Source organism: Nerophis ophidion, linkage group LG26 (assembly GCF_033978795.1).
Source record: "Nerophis ophidion isolate RoL-2023_Sa linkage group LG26, RoL_Noph_v1.0, whole genome shotgun sequence".
Lineage (NCBI taxonomy): Eukaryota > Metazoa > Chordata > Actinopteri > Syngnathiformes > Syngnathidae > Nerophis > Nerophis ophidion.
Window position 1 is genome coordinate 26,983,864 of NC_084636.1, and position 14,073 is coordinate 26,997,936.

A 14,073-nucleotide genomic window follows, 5' to 3' on the forward strand; every position below is an offset into this window, starting at 1 on the left:
CATCCATTTTCTATTGCTTATTCCCTTTCGGGGTCGCGGGGGGCGCTGGCGCCTATCTCAGCTACAATCGGGCGGAAGGCGGGCTCCACCCTGGACAAGTCGCCACCTCATCACAGGGCCAACACAGATAGACAGACAACATTCACACTCACATTCACACACTAGGGCCAATTTAGTGTTGCCAATCAACCTATCCCCAGGTGCATGTCTTTGGAAGTGGGAGGAAGCCGGAGTACCCGGAGGGAACCCACGCTTTCACGGGGAGAACATGCAAACTCCACACAGAAAGATCCATATATATATATATATCTCCTGATGATTGATGATCGAGGGAATCCCTCATGAAACAGTTCTGTAGAGATGAAGTAGTCTTGTGATTATTTTTTCCCACTCATACATATATATATATATATATATATATATATATATATATATATATGTATATATGGCCCTGCGATGAGGTGGCGACTTGTCCAGGGTGTTCCCTGCCTTCCGCCCGATTGTAGCTGAGATAGGCGCCAGCGCCCCCCGCGACCCCGAAAGGGAATAAGCGGTAGGAAATGGATGGATGGATGGATGGATGTATATATATATCCATCCATCTATCTTCTTCCGCTTATCCGAGGTCGGGTCGCGGGGGCAGCAGCCTAAGCAGGGAAGCCCAGACTTCCCTCTCCCCAGCCACTTCGTCCAGCTCTTCCCAGCCGGGAGACATAGTCTTCCCAACGTGTCCTGGGTCTTCCCCGTGGCCTCCTACCGGTTGGACATGCCCTAAACACCTCCCTAGGGAGGCGTTCGAGTAGCATCTTGACCAGATAACCGAGCCACCTCATCTGGCTCCTCTCGATGTGGAGGAGCAGTGGCTTTACTTTGAGTTCCTCCCGGATGGCAGAGCTTCTCACCCTATCTCTAAGGGAGAGCCCCGCCACACGGCAGAGGAAACTCATTTCGGCCGCTTGTACCCGTGATCTTATTCTTTCGGTTATGACCATAAAGCTCATGACCACAGGTGAGGATGGGAACGTAGATCGACCGGTAAATTGAGAGCTTTGCCTTCCGGCTCAGCTCCTTCTTCACCACAACGGATCGGTACGACGTCCGCATTACTGAAGACGCCACAATGATCCGCCTGTCGATCTCACGATCCACTCTTCCCCCACCCGTGAATATATATATAATATATATATATATATATATATATATATATATTAAAAAAAAAAATATATATATATATATATATATATATATATAATCGATTCGAATACGACTTGCGATTCTCACGTTGTGCTATTCAGAATTGATTCTCAGTTTTGAAAAAATCGATTTTTATTTATTTATTTTTTTAATCAATCCAACAAACCAATACACAGCAATACCATAACAATGCAATCCAATTCCAAAACCAAACCTGACCCAGCAACATTCAGAACTGCAATAAACAGAGCAATTGAGAGGAGACACAAACACGACACAGAACAAACCAAAAGTGGTGAAACAAAAATGAATATTATCAACAACAGTATCAATATTAGTTATGATTTCAGCATAGCAGTGATTAAAAATCCCTCATTGACATTATCATTAGACATTTATAAAAATAATAAAAAAGAACAATAGTGTCAAAGTGGCTTACACTTGCATCGCATCTCATAAGCTTGACAACACACTGTGTCCAATGTTTTCACAAAGATAAAATAAGTCATATTTTTGGTTGGTTTAATGGTTAAAACAAATTTACATTATTGCAATCAGTTGATAAAACATTGTCCTTTACAATTATAAAAGCTTTTAAAAAAAAATCTACTCTGCTCGCATGTCAGCAGACTGGGGTAGATCCTGCTGAAATCCTATGTATTGAATGATTACAGAATCCTTCTGAATCGGAAAAATATCGTTTTTGAATCGAGAATCGCTTTGAATCGAAAAACTCGATATATAATCGAATCGCGACCCCAAGAATCAATATTGAATCGAATCATGGCACACCCAAAGATTTGCAGCCCTTATATATATATATATACATATATATATATATATATATATATATATATATATATATATATATATATATATATATATATATATATATTGGCAACACTAAAAATTGGCCCTAGTGTGTTAATGTTGTCTGTCGATGAGGTGGCGACTTGTCCAGGGTGTACCCCGCCTTCCGCCCGATTGTAGTTGAGATAGGCGCCAGCGCCCCCCGCAACCCCAAAAGGGAATAAGCGGTAGAGAAAATGGATGGATGGATGGATAATAAACAAAGTGCAAAGCCATAGGCTCACTCAATTTCAGTAAATAACTTACATTTGGAACACAGCATCATCGTTTTCACAGCGTTTTTGTTGTCAGAGGTAGAGAGTGTTTTAATGTAGAGTTCTAAATAATTTTTAAATACCTTTGTATTAATTTTCAATGTAATTTGTATTAGTGAAGTGAGGTGAATTTTATTTCTATAGCGCGTTTCTCTAGTGACTCAAAGCGCTTTTACAAAGTGATGCCCAATATCCAAGTTACATTTAAACCAGTGTGGGTGGCACTGGGAGCAGGTCTTGCCCAAGGACACAACAGTAGGGACTAGGATGGCGGAAGCGGGGATCAAACCTAGAACCCTCAAGTTGCTGGCACGGCCATTCCACCAACCGAGCTATACCACCCCAATTAATGTATTGCTGTTGATACATATATTTTGTTTGATACTAATTCTTACCAGGCACGTGAACAACCAACAGCAAAATATAATGACATTTAATAAGTGATCCCAGTCCCACCTTAATACTCTTTTAGGCTTCATACTGTAGCTTTTGTGTTCTGGGCATGACTTGAAAGTACATCCGGGAGCGGTGGCTTCTGTATGGGGTTTTGGGGCACTCGGATTTTAACTAGACTGACCATATTATGAAATCCCAAAATAAAAAATAAGTAAATATATAAATAAAAAGAGGACACATATGTGTGCCAAGGCGGGGAGGACACCAAGGCCGGGACTAGGTGAAATTTTGCCAATGATACTAGAATTTGTTTTATCAATAATATATTTATTTAAATAAAGTATTTTTTCTCCTCTGTTGACAGCAGTGTTGGAATTTTCAAAATGGGGTCCCCCTTCAAGTCATAAAAATGGGTTCCCACAGTAAATTTGAAATTTTTTTTTTATAAATGTACGCATTATCCTGCTATATCTGACATTCTATATTGTGTTTTGGAAAAAGGTTGTTATGAACGTTACTTAATTCATTAAAAAAATACATTAAAAAAATAAACAAATTTGTATGAATATGTGAATGTTTTCAGTTATAAACATTCATTCACTTTCTTCTTTCCTTCATGTATATCCTTCGTCTTGTGTTAGGGTCGGCACCGACCCGTTTTAGTTTTTAAATGCATAAAAGAACCACATAAATTTATTTTTAGGCATCAAGGCTTTTTGACTTTGTCAGGAACCTCTGTTTCAACAAAATAAAACTTGTTTTTTTTGGTTCACTAAATTATAAAATGCTATGGTTGAAATTATGACCTTGGTGTTGTTAGGGTCGGTTTCGACCCAGTTATAAAAATAAGACTATAAAGCAATAAGTACAGCCAAAACTGAACACACTGACGGCCAGCTCCTCTCCCAATCATGTGAGCTTTAGTGGATTCTCATTTTACCTTGTTATCCAGAATAAAAACAAACAAAATGTATGTGGTTCTTTTATGCATTTAAAAACTAAAATATCCAGACATTTGAAGTCAATTCAGTATAGAGTTTTTACTATGTTAAAATTATTCAAATGAAAAAATAAATAAAGCAAATTTATTTAAGAGATGTGTTCTAATACCCCTCAGTAATGGTCAGGTAACACAACAACCTTTTTTTTTATTCATACGATTCTCTTGAGGTTCGTTTTACCATTTTTTTCAATTGAAATCGAGGGGTATACTGACAAATAAAAGGCCCAATGGCCCACACCAAAAATATTAAAACCAATATTTTCATGGATAAGGAAACCTAACGAGGTAACCAAGAGATGAGAAACAAATTGGATGATAGATAATTGTTTTTAGTGTATTTTACAGCTGATTTAAGACATGGGTCAAAACCGACCCGTTAACATAAGAGATGGTAAAAGAAAGCTAACACAAGAGGAAGGTTAAACACTTTACAGCTGCTGGTAGTTTTTTCTCTGTTTTTTCTTAATAAGTTGTAGGTGTATTTTTTTTCAGTATAGAAGCGTAAAAAGTGTTTTGCTTCGGTTGCGAAATAAGGATAATGGTGTGCCTGGGCATACGTACATTTTTTATTTAACGCTTAAATCTCTGGAGTCTACATCAACTTCAGATCTATCCCTAATTTCTGAATGTTTCAGGTTTTTTTATGTTGTTTTTTTGTTTGTTTGTTTTTCCTCCTTTTTTTATCAAACAAAACTATGTTTATTTCATTGAAAACACACAAAATGTGCAAAATCTTCCACCAAAAATATTTTTCAAAGTGGAATATTTGATGTGACGTAATTGGGGTTGAGGTGGTGGTGGGGAGGGAGATTGGGGGGGTGTGTATTGTAGCGACCCGGAATAGTTAGTACTGCAAGGGGTTCTGGGTATTTGTTCTGTTGAGTTTATGTTGTGTTACGGTGCGGATGTTCCCACGAAATGTGTTTGTCATTCTTGTTTGGTGTTGGGTTCACAGTGTGGTGCATATTTGTAACAGTGTTAAACCTCTATTTCTCTCTCTGTCCGAGTAGCTGGACAGGACAAAAAAGTTAAAACAAAAATAAAATAAAGATGGCTGCACCAGATTTAGCACTATGCTAATTTCCATCTGTAGTCCCTTTATGGCACATTTAGCATCCACAATTAGACTTAAACTTAGACCTAGACTTCCTTTATTGTCATTCAAATTTGAACTTTACGTTAAAGATACAAACAAAATTGTGTGTTATGTACGTGAGGGGTGGAAGGAGATGACACCACGAAGAAACTCAGGTTACCAGGTTTATTGTAACCTTATTGTGTGGGATGTGTATGCACACACCATGTGTTGGTTGCAGGACTAAGTGTGAAATTAACCATGTAAATAATACCAGAGGATGTTGTACGTGCATGATGGATGAAATCTTTGTCAGTCCTAGAGGGCGAGGCACAAAGGAAGTCCAGGGACAGGCAGGAGGTTGAGGGCAGGAGAGAAGCGACAAGGGTCGTGTCCAAACAGGGGTCGAAGGTCAAGGGAGACAGTCCAAAATCCAGATGGAGGTCGAGGTACAAAACTCGAGCACACGGAACACAGAGGGTTAACGACGTTCCGGCGCAGGTTGCAAGGAATGACTGGTCTTTATGTTGTCCTCCTGATTTCTGCCAGGTGGGCTGATTGCTGACAGTCTACAGCTGCGGCGAAGCGTGGGCGTGAACTTGAAGTGCTCAGAGCTGCGGGGGCGTGTCCTGGCATGCTGCCAGACAGAGTGTTGAATCTTGCTGTGGAAGGATTGTGGGTTCGAGACCTTGCTGGGACATTGTGTTGCATTAGCTGGTTGTAGTGGAGGATAAAAGAGCAATAAGGTGCAGATATAAATAGATTTACTGTACAGATAAATATATTGCACTTTTGCATATGCGTCCACTTTTACGGATGTATGTTATATTGTCTTTATATTCCAGTGAGTTAATCTGTTTTTTGGGGGGAGGGAATTCATTATTCATTATTAACATCAATTATTCAATTACACCTATATTATTCCATCAATCCATTTTCTATCGCTTATTCCCTTTGGGGTTGCGGGGGGCGCTGGTGCCTATCTCAGCTACAATCGGGCGGAAGGCGGTGTACACCCTGGACAAGTCGCCACCTCATCACAGGGCCAACACAGATAGACAGACAACATTCACACCCACATTCACACACTAGGGCCACTTTAGTGTTGCCAATCAACCTATCCCCAGGTGCATGTCTTATAATGAATGAATTACTAATATTTATAATAAATAATAAAAATCACACAAGATTAAAAATACGTAACAAGGTTGAAATGTAATAAACAAGTGAAAAACATAGATAAAGTGCAAGGTACAAATGAGTGTGGGATCAAGTTACAGTATTTTAGCAGCATCAGTTAAAGTGCAGACGTCATCCATCCATTTTCTACCCCTTGTCGCGTTCGGGATCGCAGGGGTGCTGGAGCCTATCTCAGCTGCATTCGGGTGGAAGGCAGAGTACGCCCTGGACAAGTCACCACCTCATCGCAGGGCCAACACAGATAGACAGACAACATTCACACTCACATTCACACACTAGAGCCAATTTAGTGTTGCTAATCATCCTACAACTCAGAGCTGGGTCACATCCAGAAGTACGCGGATGACACAGCCATCGGGTGCATCAGGGACGGCAGAGAGGAGGAGTTTCGGAACCTAGTGAGGGACTTTGTTGTCTGGTGGCACACGAACCTCTTGCAGCTCAATCCGTCAAAGACCAAGGAGCTGGTCATTGACTTTGGGAGGTCGAGTCCACGGTCACAACCTATTGTGATCGAGGGATTTGAGGTACAGACTGTGGACTCATTCAAGGACCTCAGGGTTTGGGTGGGCAATAAGCTGGACTGGACTGTTAACACGGACCACCAGTACAAGAAAGGACAGAGCAGGCTGTACTTCCTCAGGAGACTGCACTCCTTCAACATTTGTAGAAAACTCCTGTGGATGTACTACCAGTCTGTGGTTGCCAGTGTTCTGTTCTACATGGTAGTGTGCTGGGGGGGGCAGTACATCTAAGAAGGACAGCTCCAGACTTGAGAAACTGATCAGGCGGGCCGGTTCTACAATCGGAATGAAACTGGACTCACTGGTGACGGTGGCAGAGAAGAGGACTGTGGACAAACTAGTCAGCATCCTGGATGCCAGTCACCCTCTGCATAGCGTTATCAGTAGCCAGAGGAGCCTGTTCAGTGCTAGACTGCTTCATCCCAAGTGCAGGACTAATAGACTCAAGAACTCCTTTGTCCCACACGCCATTAGACTGTACAACTCCTCTCTGGGGCGGGGGGCGGGGGGTACTAGGATGACAGGGGATGCAAAACATTAACAGTGCAATACGTTTTCATAACATGGTCACTACTGCCTACTTTGTCTTGTTATATTCTTATTTTACTGTTATATTGTTATTCCTAAAATCAACTCATGGGAAATGCCTTGTTAAATATTCTTAATGAAAAATAACACATGTAATACAATTAAAACAAAAGGAAACATAATATCCCCGTACTTCTGTCTGTGTGATGCCGAGTCAATCAGTGGCCACACAATTGAACAGCACAAGAAGTATTTAAGTCCCATATTAAAACTCATTTGTATACTCTAGCCTTTAAAGGCCTCATGAAATGAGATTTTCTTATTCAAACGGGGATAGCAGGTCCATTCTATGTGTCATACATGATCATTTCGCGATATTGCCATATTTTTGCTGAAAGGATTTAGTAGAGAACATCGACGATAAAGTTTGAAACTTTTGATCGCTAATAAAGAAGCCTTGCCTTTGCCGAAAGTAGCAGACGATGACGTCACCGTTGTGAGGGCTCCTCACATCCTCACATTGTTTATAATGTGAGCTATTCGGACAGAGAAAGCGACAATTTCCCCATTAATTTGAGCGAGGATGAAAGATTCGTGGATGAGGAAATTTAGAGTGAAGGACTATAAAAAAATAAATAAAGTTTTTAAAAAAAAGGCGATTGCATTGGGAGCGATTCAGATGTTTTTAGACACATTTACTAGGATCATTCTGGGAAATCCCTTATCTTTCAATTGTGTTGCTAGTGTTTTAGTGAGTTAAATTGTACCTGATAGTCGGAGTGGTGTGTCCACGGGTGTGTTGACGCCAGTCTCTGAGAGAAGTCATGAATCTGCAGCAGGACAGGATCTCCGCAGATCTCCGGTAAGAGGCGACTTTTTACCACAATTTTCTCACTGAAACCTGCCGGTTGACATGTAGTCGGGAACCATGTTTGCTTGATCGCTCTGATCCATAGTAAAGCTTCACCACCGGGAATTTTAAACAAGGAAACACCGTGTGTTTGTGTGGCTAAAGGCTAAAGATTCCCACCTCCACCGTTCTACTTTGACTTCTCCATTATTAATTGAACAAATTGCAAAAGATTCAGCAACCAGAACATAACAAAAACATGATCCGAGCCACGGATCATGACAACCGGCTAGAGAACAAAGTACAAGAATATACAAATTCACCAAAGAAGTAAAGAAATCACTTTATTAATTGGATAACAAGCCTACTATCATTCAGTCAGAAAACTATACATGTTGTTAATTTGCAGAGGTGAAAGAAAATCAGTGATTTGAACGTATTCAGTCTTTAAACCAAAAAATCTCAAGTCAAGTCTCGAGTCAAGACAATTCCGAAGTCCGCTGCATGAAATTTTCAAGTCTTTTAAGTCACAAGCTCAGTTAAGTACAGTTTATAATCATCAAATAAAATGCTGTTCAGCAATGTATATGTAATTAAATTGACACATACAACACTCACATTCTGGATTGTTTTATTTTTAAATAGATTAAAACTAGGGTTTAATTTACTCACATTCTGGTTGTGTATCCTTGACCCTGATTGTTACTTTAAAAAAGCACAGACGACCGACACGCCCCTTTAGCTGAAAATAATCTTTCTTCAGTAACAATTTTTTGTTATTGTTTTTTAATTCAATGTTTCGCATTAATAGCTAAAGGTTTTGATGTTAACAATAAAGTCAACTGCAAGTAAATTGGTTGAGAAAAATGGCAAGTTGTAACGGTGCCCTCACCAAGATGGCCGCCAAATAGACACATCAGCGTTAGGTTTTCCTTTATTCTTTGTTTTACAGAATAGTTTGGTTTTATGACGTATTCATTGCTGAATACTCCTCCACAGTAAAGCAGTGCTCAGTGTTACCTTTGAGAAACGAGCAAATTATGACACTGCCCTCACCAAGATGGCCGCCACCTAGACACATCAGCATCAGGTTTTTCTTTGTCTTGCAGATTACAGTTTGGTTTTTTGACGTATTCAATGTTGATTCTTCCAGTCAATTAGTAATTAGTGTTACTTTTTAAAAAATTTACAAATTATGACAGCAGCTTCACCAAGATGGCCGCCACAGACACATCCGGTTTCCCATTGCTCTTTGCAGCTCTAGTTGTACAAAATGTTTGTTTTATGATGTGTTTATTGCTAGTTATTGTTAATAATTTATTCTCCCACAGTAGACCTTGGTAAAATAAGGCCAGGGGTCCGAATGTAGCCTGTTGATCTTTTTAATCTGGCCCCGCCGGACATGCCCAAATATATTTTTTTGGATCTTTAAGATGGAAACTGTAGCTGCCATTATGATATGCAGTGATGTTTTCGAATGACTATAAAAAGTATTTCAATGGTTGGAATCTGCGCTTTTGCATGATATACTAGGTACTATGGTAATCTAAGTCACAGCAGGTCAGACGAGGCACCGAGGAGTGTGGGTGGGGAGCGTTTCCACGGAGTGTTTCCAGAGCGACCACCCTGAAACGCGGGTGTCAGGGACAGACGCATGAGGAGATTTTTACAGCAAAGTTCTTAAGCTTAGTGATGTATCAGATACATCAGATTGTAGGTGGGGTTTTTATCTTACCCTTCGCGTTCATATTTCGCTGTGTTTGTTGCATTTTTGTTGCGTTTCGCTGGATTGAAAAATACGTCGCGGGGGGGTGTGACATTCATACGTTGTCAATTTTCAGTGTTTTATCGGTCATAGTTAATATTGTAAATACCACATTCTTTATTTTCAGGTACATTCTGGGTGTCCCACAGTAAAAAAAACCAACTTAAAATTCCATTCCTTTATCGTTTTTAGCATCCAATCAGACATTATTGTGAGGTTTTGCAAAAATCAGATATACCGGCCCCTAAACACATTTTTTTCCTCTAAATTTGCCCCCCCCCCCCCCCGAGTCAAAAATAATTGCCCAGGCTAGCATTAGAAAGCGTTTACTTTCGTGTTATAATTTTGTTAGAGTGAGTTTATTCAACTTCTTGCCTTTTACAATTAGGTGTATGCGGTGACTGTTAAGGATGTTATCAACATAAGATTGAAGCTATTTATTTTATTGTTTGATTGTTACATGCATTTAAAGTCCTTATAAGCTCTCTACACACACACTAATACACACATCCTATACTCTTACAACACACACACTTAAAACGTACGTCATTTTAACATAAAACACAATTCTAATTGTTCTATAAAATTTGCGATGCACTCAGGCTGTGTAAGTGAACCGTAGAGGAGTGATTGAATACTGCATTTTCAAGTCATCAAGTCCGGAGTCATTGACGTCAAAGTCAAAGTCAAAGCGCCAATCATTTGACTGTATTGTCAAGTTGAGTAATAAGTCATCAAAATTGTGGATTGAGTCCGAGTCGTGTAACTCGAGTCCGCACCCTTATTAACTTGAAACAATGAGGATCGGTTTGTTTAAATCAATGCTGGCAGGACACTATTATTACTGTACAGGAAAGAGATTTTGATACTTCTGTTTGATGGACAGAGCGTGTTGTTGAGGGCAGGGCATCAGAGGAAGCCGAGGGGGGCCGAGGTGCACGCCCGACACCTCCGTCATCAACTGCTTGTTCATGCTCAGGTTGAATCCTACCAGTGTGGGGAAGGGGGTAGGGGTAACATATCAGAATTGGACCAAACAGCTCCTAATGGAATGATCAGTATGTTGAGAGAACGCGCACCCAGTTTTACAGCGTAGCTGATAAGTTCTTGCATCTTGAACTGCACAAAAAAAATAGATGAAAAACGTCGGAATGGAGAAAATGGGACAACTGTCAATCTACCTGAATGCTTCTAGCGTTTGCAAGGTTGCCCTTCTCAAACTCAGACAACAGCTTGTTCATGTGGGATCCCAGATAGTTGTATGTGCTGTAGGCAGAGAAAGAAACAAGTATGAATGCTTATTACTTTGAAAATAAAAATGGTATTGTAACTTTTTTTTGTTAATGATTCATTCATTGGGACGGCGTGGCGCAGTGGTAGAGTGGCCGTGCGCAACCCGAGGGTCCCTGGTTCAATTCCCACCTAGTACCAACCTCGTCACGTCCGTTGTGTCCTGAGCAAGACACTTCACCCTTGCTCCTGATGGGTGCTGGTTAGCGCCTTGCATGGCAGCTCCCTCCATCAGTGTGTGAATGTGTGTGTGAATGGGTAAATGTGGAAGTAGTGTCAAAGCGCTTTGAGTACCTTGAAGGTAGAAAAGCGCTATACAAGTACAACCCATTTATCATTTATTATTTATTATTTTTTTCATTTCTTTTTTTTTCCCCTTTGTCATGAAAAAGGGAGATTTTTTGGGTTGGTGCACTAATTGTAAGTGTATCCTGTGTTTTTTATGTTGATTTAATAAAAAAATAAAATAAAAAAATAAATAAAAAATTAAAAAAATGTATAAAAAATTCTTCTGCGGCCTGGTACCAATCGAGCGGGCCGCGGCCCGGTGGTTGGGGACCACTGCCTCAAATGCTCCGTATCTGTTAAAAAGCTGCTTGCAACCAGTTCCAGCGCACTTAAACACGCAGCGTGGTTCGTTTCGATGCTGTTTACAATGAAGCACATAGAGGGTCACTGGTTCAAATCCCACCTAGAACCAACCTCGTCACGTCCGTTGTGTCCTGAGCAAGACACTTCACCCTTGCTCCTGATGGGTGCTGGTTGGCGCCTTGCATGGCAGCTCCCTCCATCAGTGTGTGAATGTGTGTGTGAATGGGTAAATGTGGAAGTAGTGTCAAAGCGCTTTGAGTACCTTGAAGGTAGAAAAGCGCTTTACAAGTACAACCCATTTATCATTTATTATTTATTATTTTTTTCATTTCTTTTTTTTTTCCCTCTGTCATGAAAAAGGGAGATTTTTTGGGTTGGTGCACTAATTGTAAGTGTATCTTGTGTTTTTTATGTTGATTTAATAAAAAAATAAAATAAAAAAATAAATAAAAAATTAAAAAAATGTATAAAAAATTCTTCTGCGGCCTGGTACCAATCGAGCGGGCCGCGGCCCGGTGGTTGGGGACCACTGCCTCAAATGCTCCGTATCTGTTAAAAAGCTGCTTGCAACCAGTTCCAGCGCACTTAAACACGCAGCGTGGTTCGTTTCGATGCTGTTTACAATGAAGCACATAGAGGGTCACTGGTTCAAATCCCACCTAGAACCAACCTCGTCACGTCCGTTGTGTCCTGAGCAAGACACTTCACCCTTGCTCCTGATGGGTGCTGGTTGGCGCCTTGCATGGCAGCTCCCTCCATCAGTGTGTGAATGTGTGTGTGAATGGGTAAATGTGGAAGTAGTGTCAAAGCGCTTTGAGTACCTTGAAGGTAGAAAAGCGCTATACAAATACAACCCATTTATCATTTATATAAACCCTAATGGTCTGAAACAACTTGCCAGAAAAATAAAACAAAACATGTTGTTCGCCAAAAGTTAACAAGGCTAATGCTTTAACTGTTGCGATCTGCTGCTCAGATCTTCACATATTTGTTTTTTCATTTTCAGTCTGACCCGTTTATTTCCTGTTTTTGTCCATCACTATGGTTACACATCAGTTCACCTGCTGCTCACGCCCCGCACACCTGCTACAGATTATCACCGTCACTTTATAAGCCGTCCTCTTTTGTTTGTTCAGCCTGGGTTCATGATTTGCTTTTCACGCAACAAGTTACGCCTGCACTCCGTCATCGTATGTATATTCTCGCTAATCTTTTCACGCTAGCCATTCGTTGTTCATTCCAGTTCTCATGCTGAAGTTTTTGTTTTACTGTTTTATGTGCCTACGTGCCAGTTTATTTCTCATTGTTGTATATCCTAGCTTTTATGCTAGCGTCCTTTGTTTGTTTTATTCTACTAGCTCTAGCATTTTTGTTATATAGCTCTTTTTGTTATTTAAATACATTTTGTATATCTTACCTTTGCTGTGTTCACTTGACGCATCCTCGAGGGAATCGAACCCGACATCACAATGCCGAACAGGCGTAACATTAACACAATTAAGGTATGCTGTAAATTTAAATGTACTATTTGCAAAATCTTTAATTTAGACACAATAATACCGTACATTTTAGGATTTACATGCTTGTGACATTACAGTATTTGCAGATGCATTGTACAATTTTTCATGATTTTTACAGTAAAGCCATGTGTTTTGTACATAATTTAGTTTATCTATTGTTTCTCGGTTTTCAGGAATCCACTGCATTCAGTAGCGCTGGAGTCGGCAACCCAAAAACGTTGACAGAGCCATATTGAACCAAAAATACAAAAAAACAATTTTGTCTGGAGCCTAAAAAAACTTGTATATAAGTCTTATAAGGAAGACAACACATGATGTAAGTGTCTATATTAGCCTACTATCAAAATTACTATGTGTCGCAGGCTGAAGCCAATCTTTATTGCCAGAAATGTTGAAATGTAATACTTATTCTAAACATTTTTACAACATTACAAACCATTAGTAACTCAGAGGCTACTCAGAAGGTGCGATAACTCCTGGAAATGACTGGTTTTATATGGCCAAAAGTATAAATGTGTGTGTCCAAGTTAAAGGAAACGGCAAACTGTCTTCTTCTAATGCATGTAATACATCCATCCATCCATTTTTCTACCGCTTGTCCCTTTACAATCTTTGGCAAACTGGGTAACGTTTGCTGTGGTCTGGAACAACATGGCACACAAACAACAATCTGAAATGCAGCCAATATTACCTACAGATAATGTGTCATGAGACATGCGAAACTAAATTATATTCAAGAGGATAAAAGTAAAGGATATTAAAAGACCTCAAATATACCTACAAATGAGGCATAATGATGCAATATGTACATACAACTAGCCTAAATAGCCTTTAAGCATTGATTAGCTTGCGTCAAGCACCAACAAGTCAATAACGTCAACATAGCTCACCTTTGTGCATTCACGCACAGCATAAAATGTTTGGTGGACAAAGTGAGAAAAAGGAGTGGAAGATTTTACATGTAAACAAACCGTTGCGTCACGGTCCACACTATGGTGAGTTCATGAACCGCC

General features: G+C 40.0%; 1 protein-coding gene across 4 annotated transcripts in view; it reads right to left on the bottom strand.

Annotated features, from left to right (window-relative positions):
• Positions 1-8,221: 8,221 nt before the first annotated feature.
• Positions 8,222-14,073, bottom strand: part of npl (N-acetylneuraminate pyruvate lyase (dihydrodipicolinate synthase)) — a 28,985-nt gene continuing 23,133 nt past the window's right edge. For all 4 annotated transcript variants that reach the window (XM_061888842.1, XM_061888841.1, XM_061888843.1 and 1 more), the window contains 3 exons: positions 10,841-10,925; positions 10,739-10,778; positions 8,222-10,646 (listed from right to left, as the gene is read on the bottom strand). In XM_061888842.1, coding sequence (XP_061744826.1) covers positions 10,501-10,646; positions 10,739-10,778; positions 10,841-10,925 — 271 coding nt within the window. In that variant the 3' untranslated portion in view covers positions 8,222-10,500. The remainder of the gene's footprint in view (positions 10,647-10,738; positions 10,779-10,840; positions 10,926-14,073) is intronic.